Genomic DNA, 15,170 nt, shown 5'->3' with positions numbered 1-15,170 from the left:
TTGTGTGAACGTGTTTCTCTCCAGGAGGCCAGGAACTGGGCTCACACAGCCTCAAACTGTGCCGCCTACACTGCAGTTAACTCAACTTAACACATGCCTTGTTGACACGCACATGAATGGAGTTGAGTGGGTTTCGAGGCTCTCCAGAGCAATCACTTTTTACCTGAAATATTAATTAATGAAGAACATAAAACAGTTAATCAAATTTTAAACAATACTGGAACTTTTATAGAGAGTTAAAAAGCAGGTGAAGTTGCCAGTAGGGGATGCATTTTTCCATATTTCATGTTTCACACTGTAGAGGCTGAATACTTTAATGTTACAAATAAATCTTACTGTTTTTACGGAACTTCCTTTATTATTTTCACACACTACAAAAACACCAAGATTTGCAAGATTTACTGATATTCATGTTATTTGGCAAGAAAAAACAGAAGGACACACTGGGATTAAATCACTGTTACCTAGTGTGACGTAACAAAATTATGTATAATTGTTAAAATAAATGTATTCATTGAAAAATCAATAAATTAGAAAGAAGTTACTGATATAACAACGTAAACGAACAAACAAAAAAACACTCATGATAGTTGTTATCATGAAATGAGATTCACAAGCCTGGGGACACGGGAAAAATGGTGATATACCTGGTGGTTTCAAATACTGTAAATGTTTCAAATAATAATAATAATAATAATAAAAATCTCAGCTTCAATATTCTTAAAATTTAAAATTGGGTTATTTATGTTTAAGACAGCTTTGAAATAGATATTTTAACATTTTTACAAAATTTTAAGGCAAGACTGGACACAAGAGGCACTGACTACCAGGAATGACACAGGTAAGAAAAAAATAAAATAAAATAAATAAATAAATAAAAAATAACCGACAGAGCTTAGAAAATGTCCTAGAAAGTGTCAGTTTCCTCCCACTGTGATCCAATACCTCTCTCAATAGATCTCCATCATTTTTATACAAAACCAGTCTTAAATGAGTTCCTTTATTTATCCCACAAAAACAAGTCAGGTACACTGGCATTAAACATATAATAAAGATGGTGTAATGTACAGACCTATGATCCATTTATTCTTTAAAATGTGAATTGTTTGTTTGTGTTTTCAGGCCAATGTTTGTTTATTTTTTTATTTTTTTTATATACTTATTTGGCACGTCTAAATCATTGTTCTTCCTTGTACAACCAAGATCAGAGTGTGCGCTTTTGCTCATGAGACCTTCGCAAATACTGCAGACTTTTATTTTATTTGTGAAGTGTCGTAAATTTGGAGTGACGAGTTCCTTTATGGCACGGGCTCTCACCCCACCGTCCGGGAGTAGTCGTGCAACCTTCAATAAATACGAATTTGAACTCTAGTAAAGGTAGGTTTTGCTTGAAATGATCTCAGATAGTGTATTATAACAGTCGAGAACAAACGCGAAAAACTGAAGCTCGCGGGAAATTCCTGAGATCGGTTAGTTCTCGTGTAATGAGAGGAAGCATGTGCACTGCTAACGTTACTGCTGAGTGCATCAGCTGATTACGCGCTCAATCTTCCGCGCGGCTGTTTGTCAGTCAGACTCTATTGTCGACAACTTGTCAGAGACTTTCGTAGAGTATTAACCTATGCTTTTAAAAACTGCCAAACGGCGACGGAAGGGTTCTTGTGTGCGAGTTATTTAGCTGTGAGACTTTTCATTATGGCCGCTGGTAAAATCTTTGTCGTAGAAATTCTGCTGCACAGTGGCACACTGATCATAGATGTGAGCATCTGCAGTCCTGTTCATTCCAAGTGCTGTTTCTCGCGATAAAACGTTCTAACGAATTAGTTCTCTTTGTCGAATTCATTCAATAATATTATTTTCGCACTGTATATCGATTTTTCTTGTTTCGTCAGTCAAAGAATACTCACTGACCAATGAGAACGAAGCTTTAGGTCATGTGTCCGGAACCGGCTTTACAGAGACAAAATATGTGTGTACAAAATGATCTGAATAAAAAAAGTATAGGTATTGTGTTGGGTATTGCACTTTTTTTTTTAATGATGAAAGCTATGCTTTTATCTCTTTTTTTTCAATGATAAAAGAATGCTATTTCTTTTACTTGCATTATTCACTTTTTGCTCTTAATTGACTGCTTATGCTAGTAATGTTTAGTCTAAAGCCCGTGCTCAAATATAAGAGACAGAAGGCAGAATAGAAGTATATAATCATAAAATATAATATATAGAAATGAATTAAAGTGGTGCCTTGTGTTATTCTGCTAATTATGTACATCTTTTTTAAGGCAATGGCAAAGTTCCATGCACCTGTGATCCAGGACAACCCGTCAGGATGGGGTCCTTGTGCTGTTCCTGAGAAGTTTAAAGACATGCCCTACCAGCCTTTCAGTAAGGGAGACCGACTGGGAAAGGTAAATTATCTTTAATATTCCCTGGCCAATTCTAATACATTGTTAGACACTGAAAGGTGGATGATCATAATGGTTTTTTTTCCCCAAAAAAGTGAATTGCAATTATTTTTGTACACAGGTAGCAGACTGGACTGGTGCAACATACCAGGATAAGAGATACACAAGTGAGTGTTTGCACATTTATTTTTATTTGCATTCCCCCAACAGCAGTTGCTATATACGTGAGCGAAATATCCTTCCTTTTTTGCTATAGTCAGTTGTAAGTCATAATCATAATGGTGGTTCTCTGTTCTGTTTAGATAAATACTCGTCTCAGTTTGGAGGCGGCAGTCAGTATGCTTACTTCCATGAGGAGGATGAGACCAGCTTCCAGTTGGTGGACACTGCCAAGACTCAGAAGACCGCCTATCAGAAGAACCGTATGCGGTTTGCTCAGGTAGGTTTCTGAACATTTCCATTCTTGCTCTCATACTCCAACTTCTCTTCTAACCTCCATGTTCACTCGTTTCTGAGTCTTTATCATATTCTGTGCTTCTGTTCTACAGAGGAATCTTCGGAGAGATAAAGATCGCAGGACCCTTACTCAGTTCAACATGCAGACCTTGCCTAAGAGTGCCAAGCAGAAGGAAAGGTCAGTTCTGATTATAGAGAGGGGGGGGGCACACAAAAATTCTGTTGTGACCTGTCAACACGAACTTACCCTCATCTTTCTCTGAATAGGGACCGTATGCGCTTGCAGAAGAAATTCCAGAAGCAATTTGGAGTTCGGCAAAAGTGGGATCAGAAGTCGCAGGTATGAAATTCATCCGTTTGATCTCTTTTCATCTTTTCTTTGATCTCCAGCACAACAGCATTTCACCTCCACTTTCATTTTCTTATTTCAGTTATAATTTTTTGCACACTGTCACTACCAATCATGTTTTACCATCGTCTTTTTTCAGCATTTGACTTTTCATTCATCCGTCAGTGATATTTCATAGTTCGCAGTACCAATTTTGATGCTGCGTATACGTTTTTAAGAAAAATGTTAAATATGAGTTCATATAGCATAAAGCCTTTAAATGTTTCTCCATTAAATAGTCATTTTTCCAAGTTTATCGTCAGATATTCTGTATGGAGATTTTGACCTTTTTTCATGTCCTTTTATATTTACTGACTGTTTACATAAATACTTCATTAAGATTCTGTATTATCCATAAGAGACTATATAATCAGTTATCATTTCTATGGTGGTTATGCTCATATGACGTTTTATCATTTTCTTGTGTTTTTAAGCCTTGTACTTAAACAAGCAAACAATCTTGAAATAGTTGAAGCTCAATAAGCAATGAAAAAGAACTCTATTTGTTTCATATGCACAAGGATACCGGTCACACAACGTTTGAGTTCTGAATTGAGTTATTTTTCATAGCTTATTGTGCTTAAAATGTCAAAATTGCTGTCTTTGCATGTGTACATGTAAACAGTTGGTTAGGCCTATGTCTTAAGTGAATCTGAACAGCTGGGCGTCAGTATATTAGAGCTGTGCTTTAGGTCTTAAAGTGACAGAATAATATTAATCTAACAAAACACTTTTGTAGATTTAATAAAGAGTAATCTATATTTAATTCATACAATGAAGACTATTCTGTTTTGTTTTTAAATTTGATGATTTTATTTATAAAGTATTTAATATTTCTGATAGCTATACTTACCTGAAAATTGTAAAGTACTGTTTCACTTGTATCTTTGTTCTATTGTATTTATTTGTTCTTTTGCTCATAATTAGTTTCTGCTGGTACAGTTTTTGTTCTTTTATTATTACTGTCTATTAGTCTTCAATAAGCTTGAACTTTTTTTTTTTAAATTTGCTGTAGTTAGACTAGCATTGGTTTTTGCTATGATGTTTTTGAACCCATTTACAAGTCAAATTATGAAATTAATAAGAAATTAATTTTAGATGTAACAATTTGTAAACAATTAATAAGAAATTAATTTTAGATGTAACAACTTAGTTCAAGCAAAAATAACTATTTTGTGATAATGTTATTGTGAAATAAAATGACTCTTTTTGTGATACAAGTTTTTGGTCATATTGCCCTTCCCTAGTTTTAGTATTCAGGATCAACTGGGTACAAAACTCTCAGTGCTTTTCACTTTCCTGCTCCTTCATTGGCTAAATATCATTCTACATTCATCTTCTCCCATGACCTCAGGCCCAGCTGAAGCCCAGGGACTCCTCTGTGGAGGTGCGCAGTGACTGGGAGGTGAAGGAGGAGATGGACTTCCCCAGGCTCATGAAAATGAGATACATGGATGTGGCTGACCCGGCTGACATGTAAGCACTCTGACGTTACTGATGTCCCTGATAGATAATTTCGTACTAGTTGCTCTTGAGGGAGTCCTTGATTGAGTTTCTTTTTCTCAGTGAGTGCTGTGGAGCTCTTGAGCACTACGACAAGGCTTTCGATCGCATCACCACACGCAACGAAAAACCACTCAAGAGCATCAAGAGGATCTTCCACACCGTTACCACCACTGATGACCCTGTGATCCGCAAGGTACTCCAAAGCACACTCACACGCGGCCACTTCAGTTGTCATTGCTGCTTGTGCCTGACATTCTCATGGATGTCTTTTTTTCTAATATAAATGGCAATGCTAATTTATTTTGTTCTGAAAATAACATCCACAGTTGGCAAAAACCCAGGGCAATGTGTTTGCCACTGATGCCATCCTGGCAACTCTGATGTGCTGCACACGCTCAGTCAACTCCTGGGATATCATCGTTCAGCGTGTGGGCAACAAGCTCTTTTTTGACAAGAGAGACAACTCTGATTTTGGTAAGCATTTGCTTCAGATTGAGTGTGCCTCATTTTGATAGATGTCAAAGTCTTATTCTGGCCATATTCTGATTTAACTCGAGGGAGCCTGCATTTTCTCTTGGGTTGATATGAAGTGCTCAAAAAAGGATTGCCCAGGGTCAGCATAAAGGGGGTCGCACACCAGACGAGAAGCACAGTTTCACACTGTGCCACATCTTTATTTCATTGAAGATTTATTTAAAAATTATCACAAGTGTTTATTAACTCTAACCTTTAACGTTGAATGAAAAACATATTTATCTCTGACATCAAAATGGTTCAAAAATAAAATAGTTTTTTCGTTTGTTGGTTGAGTCATTGAAAACTAATGTGATTTCTGGTAAAAAAAAAATAAAATAAAATCCTTACTGTCAAGCCCCGATAATCCAATTATTTATGTTTTTGCTGCATAAAGTAGTATCTGCAGTTTTAAAGCTTAAACTATTCTCCCTTGTAGACCTGCTTACTGTGAGTGAGACTGCGAATGAGCCTCCTCAGGACGAGGGCAGTTCCCTCAACTCCCCCCGAAACCTGGCCATGGAGGCCACCTACATCAATCACAACTTCAGCCAGCAGTGTCTCAGAATGGTATGCCTGTGTTTCTCCACAGAAAACGGCCATTAACACAATACATGAACATCCAAATTCTATTTCAGACAAAGACATTTGTGTGAATGTTTTTTGTTGATTTGGTATCAGGGAGGAGAGAGGTACAAGTTCCCTAATCCTAACCCATTTGTTGAGGAGGACACGGAGAAGAGTGAGGTGGCGTCTGTTGCCTACAGGTTTGTGCTGAACTCTGCTAGCTACACACACACACACACACACACACACACACACATTTATATATAGATAAAATTATTTATTTAGTTTTTTTCCCTTTTCACAATTTACCATAAAATTTATCGACAGGCTGAAAAAAATCATTCTTTTTCCATTTCCTCATCTGTTTTTTGCCTTTTCTCTTTTCATGTTTTCTTTTCTTTTTGCTTCCATATGTGGCTTTAAATCAGATTTGACTTTCATTTAGTTACAGAATATACATGGGCCTAAAAATTTGATATATTTGAGTGCTGTTTGCCTAACCGCCTAAGAATGATAAACACATACATTATAAGGGATTATTAATTGCTAACAAAGAATATAAAATTTGAAGTAGTGACCTTACCTGACTGATTCTCAGGTACCGGAGGTGGAAGCTGGGGGATGACATTGACCTCATTGTGCGCTGTGAGCATGATGGAGTGATGACTGGCGCAAACGGAGAAGTCTCTTTCATCAATGTCAAGACCCTGAACGAGTGGGACTCCCGAGTAAGACACAGAAAGAGAGCTGGATAATTGTATTTGGCCATTTCAGAGAAACAGGTGATATAATTCTTTGCTCTTGACAGTACTGCAATGGAGTGGACTGGAGACAGAAACTAGATTCCCAGAGAGGAGCGGTTCTTGCCACAGAGCTGAAGAACAACAGTTACAAACTGGCCCGTTGGACCTGCTGTGCTATTCTCGCGGGATCGGAGTACCTCAAATTAGGGTGAGAACTATAGAACCGTTTCTATGTGATGTTGATTTTCAAGTCATTTCCTATCTGATTTCTCACTGCACATCCTTCTCTCTTTAGGTACGTCTCCCGTTATCATGTCAAGGACTCATCTAGGCATGTCGTCTTGGGAACACAGCAGTTCAAGCCCAACGAGTTTGCCAGCCAAATTAACCTGAGCATGGAGAACGCCTGGGGCATCCTGCGCTGCGTGATCGACATCTGTCGAAAGCTGGAGGAGGGCAAATACCTCATCCTTAAAGACCCTAATAAGGCAAGGAGGAAGCTGTGCTGGGTTTCTAGTCTGTTGCATTGCAGAATTGAGATATTTGATATTCTGCAGCCAAACAGGAAGCTCCAAATCTACTCGAGGAGTAGTTTTGTCTTATTTATATATAAAACCCATCTAAGCATCCTTTATTATGAGCAAACCTTGAGTAGAAAAATTAAATACACTGTTTAACACACCTGCGTGGTATCGGTGGTGTTAATTTTAGCTGCAATACTGTGCCAGTAGGAATCACCTTGACAACTTCAAAGTATTTTTGTGCAATCAACATTATAATTAATGCATAACACTTTTTTTTGTGTGTGTGTCCCTAACAGCAAGTAATTAGGGTGTACAGCCTGCCTGATGGAACCTTCAGCTCAGATGAAGATGAAGAGGAGGATGATGAGGATGAGGAAGAAGATGAAGAGGGTGAGGATAACAGATTGTTTCTCACTTTTTCTTTTTCCATACTATTCTGGTTGCCTCTGTTTCTGATGCATTTTTAATTTCTCCCAACAGATGAAGACAATTAAGGCATCATTAACTACCACAGCTGCTGGCATTGTGTGTTTCAACGCTGTCAGAGCTGAATAAAGATAATTGATTATTCATTTACTGTGGTGATGACTCTGTCTGTTTAAAAATGAGCACATTCAGGTTTGACTGCCTTTCCTATTTCAATCATTATAGAGTAGGTTCTAAATGGCGCTTCATTTAAGAACTCATCCTGATAAATCATGTTATTTAATCTTAATTGTTAAAACATTGTGTTATAAATGCCAAGACCATGGGATTGATTCCCAGGGAACAAACATGCTGATGAAATGTATAACCTCAAAGTGTCTATGAAATTAAATGAAAGGTCTGACGTTGAGTTCTCACCAAGGCTGCATTTATTGGATCAAACAGCAAAAACATTTTCAAATATTATAATTTAACTACTTATCTATTTGAATATATTTTTAAAATGTAATTTATTCCTGATGGCAAAGCAGAATTTTCAGTGTCTTCAGTGTCACATGATCCTTCAGAAATCAATCTAATATTCTGAGTTTGTGCTCAGTAAACATTACTTGTCAATATTGAAAGTAGCTGTGCTGCTTAAAGTGTTTGATTAGGGTTGGAGCTAAACTCTGCAGGAAAGCGTTCTCGAGGTCCATGAGTTGAGGACCCCTGCTTTAAATCAATTTAATGCATCCTTGCTGAATAAAAGGTATTAATTTTTTAAAATAAATAAAAACCTTTGGGATTCATAGCCAATGGGGCTCTTCTTCAGAAACAATGATCATTTATTTGGAAGATTTTAACATTAGATTTCCCAGTAAATAGTGTTTAAGGTCCAATGGCAAAACATGCTGGTTCTTTTGTTTTGTGAATAGTTTCAATTTGTTTTGGTGTCCAAGTCCCAGATGAAATGCAGTGGTATGTTCTTCATTCTTTCTTTGAAGATCTGGTCAAACATCTCATTTTGTGCCACAGTGAATGTGTTCTTCCAATCTCCCACTGTGCCTGCAACATCAGACCAATTATAACAACCGTGTAAGTGAAGGATTCATCTTATCTACACTTCCCAAGATTATAACCTCTGAACACCGACCTTTGCGCATGAATTGGGGCTTAAGCAGTAGATCACCAGGGATGAATTCATAGTTTGCCCTCGGGTCCTTCTTCATGTTTTTAAAAGTGGCCTTCTCCACAATATGTGCGATAGCAGCGTCATCCAGATTTTTCTCCAAGAACTTGCAGATTTTCTCCACCGCTGTCCTGAGATCCTGAATGTGGAAGGTATAAAAATAAATCTTTAATATTTAGCATCCTGCAAATGGTTTTGACATATTTTGAGGCTGTGATTACTCACCATGACCATGTCTTCATATGACAGGAAAAGGATGCTGTACTGGTCTCTTTTAGTGTACCACTCTTGGACATGATCAAACCAAGATGAACCGCCAACTAAAACATGAGGTATGACTTGATAGTTCTGTTTAAAGTGACACCTACTGTACAAAAACAATTTGTCCTGAATTTGGTGTGGACATTTAACAGGTTAAAAATATTCTAATGTGCTGTATTGCTTACCATTTCCTGCTAGGTACTGCTGCAGAAAGTCTTCAAAGCTCTTGGGTTTCTCAAGCTTAGCCCAGACGAGACTAAAGTGATAATATGACACTGCATTGTCTTTTGGATTTCTAAGCACGTACACAATCTGTTGTTTAAAAGACACAGAGAGCATTGAGGCTTCGACCAAACAAAATCTGTTTAAAAAAAAATACCACACAAAATAATACTTATTGAAGTAGTTATTCATTTTACTTTTTGCATAAGAGACTGCCTTAATACTTAACTTTCCTCTTTTGTCCCTAAGGCCTGGTGGCATCAGTGTGGGTGTGAGATGGGTGGCAAATAACCGTGGAGACGGCCGCAAGGAATAGTCAGGTCGGCCTTCACGGTACTCTAACCAAGGCATCTTCTCAAGATTGTTGGGAAATTTAGATTTGTCTGTAGTGTCCTCACAAATTAAATTTATAATGTTCTGTGTCCATATTGTACCTGCAAAAATATGGTTCAGTATGTTACAACCAAAGAGGAAAAAAAAAAAACCCACACACACGGTTAGCAGCATACTTAATGAAGGGGACTGGGACCAGATGTCATGCCAATAATTTGTAGTGTTTGCTATTGGTTCAGTATCTTAGCATTTATTAGATTTTGAGTCTCTATTTAGTCTACTTTAGCACCATGTAGTGCCACCATTTGGATCGTGAGTCATAAAACCCCCTTTACTGATGAATTAAAAAAATCTGTCTGTCTGTCTGTCGTTTTTGGCCATAACATAAACATGTGCCAATATGAATGACTGTATACCCTTAAGAGGTTTTTACATTAAAATGTGAAACTTCTGCTCTCTTGTCCTGTCAACAGAATCGGTAATCATGGCCCCTCCTTGAAGAAACCCAGTATAATAAATTGTTTTATGTAAAGAAAAACATTTTTAAACTGAAACGCTGAAATATTTCTTGATCATCTTACCTGACTTGGGATATGTCACCAAAAAAACATCACTGTCACGAATCTCAAAATGCTGAAGAGAGTCAATGTACTCCCCGGTGGTTTCACCTTTTGCGAAAACATAGCCCTTATATTTAAATAGATAGTTGTTAAGGCTTTCCATTATGCTGCACTTCAATCCACCTGCAATGTGAAGAAACCGCACAAGCAGATGAACTTTGGAATCAGTGTGGAAGCAGAATTTAGTGTGCAAAAAGTGACAGCCCAGGCTGGGTGTTAATAATTAATTATAATGATATAGAGTCCTCTATATAGTAGAGCCTACTATATTATAACTAAAAAGGCATATTTACAAATCTGTACAGAACTATAACTGATTTGAAAATAAAGCATATATAAATTCTTAAACAGCATAAAAGTTAGTAAGCAACAGGTGTGGGCTTCATGGTTTGTATACTTTGGCTATTTATGACAGTAAACACAGCCTGCTCAGAACTGATACATGATTGCTCTAACAATATACAGAGAGAACAATATTTACATAAGAGGACGAATGAAATATGTCCCAGTCAAAACGTTTCAGCTGTAACAGACAATCAAGTCAGAAAATAAAGAAAGTTTTGTAAGGATAGCAGCAGATTTGACCAAGAAACACTGAACAGACTGGATCAGAATGGATGAGATAACAGAAGTTTCCCACTGTCATGGTCAGTACACTCTTCTGGATTGACTGTCCTTTATTAAATGTATGTACAAGTTACTGCGATAGTAATGAGTTAAACTGTGTTATTTGTCATTAGAGCATTGTAACCACAGATTAAAAAAAAAAAAGGATTACAATGGTTTGTTCTATGTAGCCGGGTTTTGTAGTGTAAATTGTGTTTGTTATGTAATTTAGAAAGTAGACTATAACTACCACAGATGTAGTTAAAAAATAAGATTCACTCACTTTTCTAAACTGTCCATACTATTTAGTAAGAATCCAAATGTCTGCTACAATGCTATAGTTAGACTACTACAATCAGTGTTAGTAACCTACTTATTTCATTTTACAGAACTTGCTAATTTTACTAAATTTTCTAAAGGGATTGTTCAGAGATTTTCATTACTGCTATAAAATTTTCCCTAATGCTCTGACATCAATAAGAAGTCATGGCAGTGAAATAAGGCCTAAGTCATATTCATCAGATGTTTGGTAATGTCAAATGAGGTAGACCTACAGTGTGTGATATTTGTAACACTTAATGAAAAAGACCTATAATAAACTTCAATCGATAAGACATGCGCCAAACAAAAATTTAATGAAGCAATTAGTGTCTACAGACCAATCTGGTGTGTGCTTATTATATAATACTATTATCACGGGAGCAATAATTTCAATAGCCAGCAGCTGATATTCATACAGTCTTTTTATTGCTGTCTTTAGTTCTACCAATTCAGACCAAGCAACACAAAATTGTAATGTGACTTATGGTAAATGAAACTGCTCATATGGGAGGTGGTATAAGATTATTAATGCTTACTGTTTTCTAAAATGGCTACAGTATTACATTTATTTCGGCTATCCCCTTCCATGTTATCATGTACTGTACAGTCATTAAGATTTTAAACCTAAATTTAGTATTAATGCATTTGAATTAAATATAAAATTTTAAAACTAATTAACTTGATGTTTGACATATTTGTCATATATTTGTGATACGTCACGATGTGGGAAGATTTGCTTAACACTGCCCAAATGTTCACACAAAGAAAAAAGGGGTAACCTTTGTTTCTCGCTGTTGCTGCCGACGCCATGTTGTGGAGACCTGTTTCATGTGAAAATGAAAATACTTTGTTTGGCCTTCCAAAAGAGGACACAACTAGAAATCAGTGGTTAAGTTGTATTTACAACACTGTTTGATTCAATTCAATTCAAGTTTATTTGTATTGTGCTTTTTACAATACAAATTGTTGCAAAGCAACTTTACAGAAAAGTAAGTTTCTACAATATTTAGTAGTAGCTTATCAGTGGTGACTGTCAGTTTGTGTACATATGGCAGAAATGTGCAGAAAAATAAATTAAAGACGTAATCAAACAAACAATGAACACTAACTATAGCAATTATTATATGATGCAATCAAACTTATAGCAAAATGTGGTAGTTCTGTATGTTGTTTCAGGGTTGGCCTCATCTGAGGTCCTCTGAGGGGTTGGCATCATCTCTTCTCAGGTGTTTTGGATACAGACTGGAGCTTGTAGAAGACTAGTTAGGTACGCAAGAGCTAAACCATTAAGGGCCTTGTAGGTAAGTAATAATAATTTGTAACTGATAAAGAACTTAAATGGTAACCAATGCAGAGACTGTAGAATTGGGGTAATATGATCATATTTTCTTGACCTGGTAAGGACTCTAGCCACTGCATTTTGGACTACCTGTAGCTTGTTTATTGAAGACGCAGGACAACCACCTAGCAGTGCATTATAATAGTCCAGTCTAGAGGTCATGAATGCATGAACTAGCTTTTCTGCATCAGGAACAGGTAACATGTTTCGTAGCTTGGCAATGTTTCTAAGATGGAAGCACAAAGTCACTTTTACGGACATTTAAATTAAATGTTCCCTCCTGGTGGAATGACCTGCCCAACTCAATCTGAGCAACTGAGTCCTTAGCCATCCTCAAGAATCAGCTTAAAACACATCTCTTCCATCTTTATTTGACCCTCTAACTTTAGCCCTCACTATTCTAATTCTATTCTTAAAAAGAAAAAAAATGAACTAGCTTTCTAATCTTTTTGTATTCTTTCTGTTTTCTTTTCATTTATTATACAATTAACAAAAGCAAAAAAAAAAAAAGACCTCTAACACTAGCTTGCTCCATTCTTTTTCTATTCTATCTGTTTTCTTTTTATTTATTATATTATGTAAAAGCCCTTGCTACATGTACTGTTTAAGCTAACTGAGACTTGTTATAGCACTTATATATCATTGCTCTTTTGTTGATCTTGATTGCTTCCATTGTCCTCATTTGTAAGTCGCTTTGGATAAAAGTGTCTGCTAAATGACTAAATGTTTCTAATTTAATTTTCTGCCTGTTAGATTGTGTTTTATTAACGTCTACACCTACATAGCCTTAAACTTACCCTTTACAATAATGAAATACTAATCAATGTTGTACAGTGTGGCAAATTAGGCTGTATTTATGTGCGCATGCCCAGTAGAGCCAAATGTAGCCCTTCTAGCCTTAACCGTGCGCATGCGTCATATCCTGAGCTTTGCATGTGTGTGCGCTGTGCCAAGGCATCAGTCAATTTAATTTAGGACTACAGACATGATGTCAGCAAACAGCAGCATTATAAAGTTAATTAAATGTAAATAAAGTACATAAAAATTATTTTATCCTACAGCTCCAAACTCGGTCCTAGAGGGCCGGTGTCCTGCAGAGTTTAGCTCCAACCCTAATTAAACACACTTGAACCAGCTAATCAAGCTCTTACTAGACACACTAGAAACTTCCAAATAAGTGTGTTAAGGCCAGTTGGAGCTAAACTCTGCAGGGCATTGGGGTTTGGAGACCCCTGTCCTACAGAGTTGTTACTTTGCACATGCTTTTTGATCATTACAAATAATAATGTAAAATTCTTTTCTTAGAATAGGAGATATGCTGTCTCTCGCATCACATACATTATCAGTAGTTAAGTATGAAGAGGATCCTTTTTTTTCTCTCATTTGGACTCGGTCTTGACTTGGACTCAAACCTTTGGACTTGGACTTGACTTGGACTCGAACCTCTTTGGACTCTGTCTCGACTCGGTCTCGACAAGTCCTGGTCTTGGACTTGTCTTGGACTCGACAAAGCTGGACTTGACTACAGCTCTAATAATAATAATTCCTTACATTTATATAGTGCTTTTCTGGCCACTCAAAGCATCTCAAAGCAGGACCTCGGTTTAACGTCTCATCCAAAAGACGGTGCTTTTTGTCAGTATATTGTCCCCATCACTACACTGGGGCCTTAGGACTCACACAGACCACCGGGTGAGCTCCCCCTGATGGCCTCACTAACACCTAGACATCCAGCAGCAACCTAGTTTTCCCAAGAGGTCTCCCATCCAGGTACTGACCAGGCTCAACCCTGCTTAGCTTCAGTGGGCAGCCAGTCTTGAGCTGCAGGGTGATATGTCTGCTATGCGATCAGTAAGGGAAGTCGCCTTTCACTACTGTAATATTGTTGAACAGAGAATAATATTTTACATTTAAGTAATTAGCATAATTCTTAACCTTGGACCTTGTTCTTGAAACACAAACTGACCAATAAAAAGGTGTCAAGCACTAAAAGCAACCCATATTAAATCTATAAGATGTCTTTAATTGAAAAATACGTATTTTCTATATATAGCCTACGTATTTAGCTATATGTGTGTGTCTGTGTGTACGTGTGTGTACACGGTCACTCACCCCCATTTTGACAGCCTGTGACAAACGAGTGTTGTTTAACAACATACCAATTATTATTCTTCAGCTGATAAAACGTCTTTTCCGAGAAAATAAAAAATAAAAATTAAAGTTTAAAGTTGTGTGAAAAATAACGTGATCTAACGTTAGTTCCTTTATACAGTGCGTGCGTCTGTCCCTCAGCCTTGTTTTTATTCGCGTTAAATTCAATATGGCGTCTAAGTATTTTCTTAACAGTTCTTCTTAACAGTTTTTCTTGTTTTTCTACAGAGGAGGAACAGAAATACTCAGCTATGTACAATAACAGCACTGACCAGCCTCTCAGTGGCAGAAGTAGCGTTCATCAGAGCTGCAGACAGTGAACGATGGAAGGAGTCAGGACCATCAGGACCTCACTAAAAACATCCACCACTGCAGCGTCCACGACTCACCACCAGAGGCCATCATAACTTCACATCTGTACCTGATCCTATGGAACAATATTCATGACTTTTTTCAAAAGCAATTGCAAATTGTATTTTGCAAGATTTGCAATTGCATTTGGAATATGTCACAATTTATGCATTCACATGTTGAAAACGCAATTGAAAATACAATTTGCAATTGCTTTTGAAAAAAGTCCTGAATATTCTTTGTAAGAAAAAAAAAAATTGTAAGCTGCAAC

The 15,170-nt window shown here is 37.0% G+C and overlaps 2 protein-coding genes across 3 annotated transcripts; one reads left to right on the top strand and one right to left on the bottom strand.

Annotated features, from left to right (window-relative positions):
- The first annotated feature begins 1,227 nt into the window (after positions 1-1,227).
- eif3d (eukaryotic translation initiation factor 3, subunit D) lies at positions 1,228-7,673 on the top strand. Its single transcript, XM_019092092.2, has 16 exons — positions 1,228-1,377; positions 2,282-2,407; positions 2,526-2,571; positions 2,707-2,843; positions 2,953-3,038; positions 3,128-3,200; positions 4,603-4,724; positions 4,815-4,947; positions 5,081-5,228; positions 5,707-5,837; positions 5,949-6,034; positions 6,433-6,562; positions 6,643-6,785; positions 6,873-7,065; positions 7,398-7,491; positions 7,582-7,673. Exons 2-16 carry the CDS (start codon positions 2,285-2,287, stop codon positions 7,593-7,595), a joined length of 1,659 nt encoding a protein of 552 aa, XP_018947637.1. The 5' UTR covers positions 1,228-1,377; positions 2,282-2,284; the 3' UTR covers positions 7,596-7,673.
- Positions 7,674-8,333: 660 nt separating this feature from the next.
- sult3st1 (sulfotransferase family 3, cytosolic sulfotransferase 1) lies at positions 8,334-14,839 on the bottom strand. 2 transcript variants are annotated; one of them, XM_042725433.1, is made up of 7 exons: positions 14,821-14,839; positions 10,093-10,254; positions 9,407-9,612; positions 9,142-9,268; positions 8,921-9,015; positions 8,660-8,834; positions 8,334-8,571 (listed from the first exon to the last, which is right to left on the bottom strand). In XM_042725433.1, exons 2-7 carry the CDS (start codon positions 10,232-10,234, stop codon positions 8,444-8,446), a joined length of 873 nt encoding a protein of 290 aa, XP_042581367.1. In that variant the 5' UTR covers positions 10,235-10,254; positions 14,821-14,839; the 3' UTR covers positions 8,334-8,443. The 2 variants fall into 2 exon arrangements, with proteins under 2 accessions (XP_042581367.1, XP_042581364.1); XM_042725430.1 differs by lacking the exon at positions 14,821-14,839 and having other exon boundaries at positions 10,093-10,307.
- Positions 14,840-15,170: the final 331 nt, after the last annotated feature.

The sequence above is a fragment of the Cyprinus carpio genome, chromosome A3 (assembly GCF_018340385.1).
Source record: "Cyprinus carpio isolate SPL01 chromosome A3, ASM1834038v1, whole genome shotgun sequence".
Taxonomy (NCBI): Eukaryota; Metazoa; Chordata; class Actinopteri; order Cypriniformes; family Cyprinidae; genus Cyprinus; species Cyprinus carpio.
Note: the sequence above shows the minus strand (reverse complement) of the source record. Positions and strands in the feature narration are given on the sequence as shown.

Coding starts and splice junctions, on each gene's coding strand:
- eif3d (XM_019092092.2), top strand. CDS start 2,285: ATGGCAAAGTTCCATGCACCTGTGATCCAGGACAACCCGTCAGGATGG. Junction 4,725..4,814: donor GTGGCTGACCCGGCTGACAT/GTAAGCACTCTG, acceptor TCTTTTTCTCAG/TGAGTGCTGTGGAGCTCTTG. Junction 4,948..5,080: donor ATGACCCTGTGATCCGCAAG/GTACTCCAAAGC, acceptor TAACATCCACAG/TTGGCAAAAACCCAGGGCAA.
- sult3st1 (XM_042725433.1), bottom strand. CDS start 10,234: ATGGAAAGCCTTAACAACTATCTATTTAAATATAAGGGCTATGTTTTC. Junction 9,613..10,092: donor GGTGACATATCCCAAGTCAG/GTAAGATGATCA, acceptor ATATTTTTGCAG/GTACAATATGGACACAGAAC. Junction 9,016..9,141: donor GCAGTACCTAGCAGGAAATG/GTAAGCAATACA, acceptor CTCATGTTTTAG/TTGGCGGTTCATCTTGGTTT.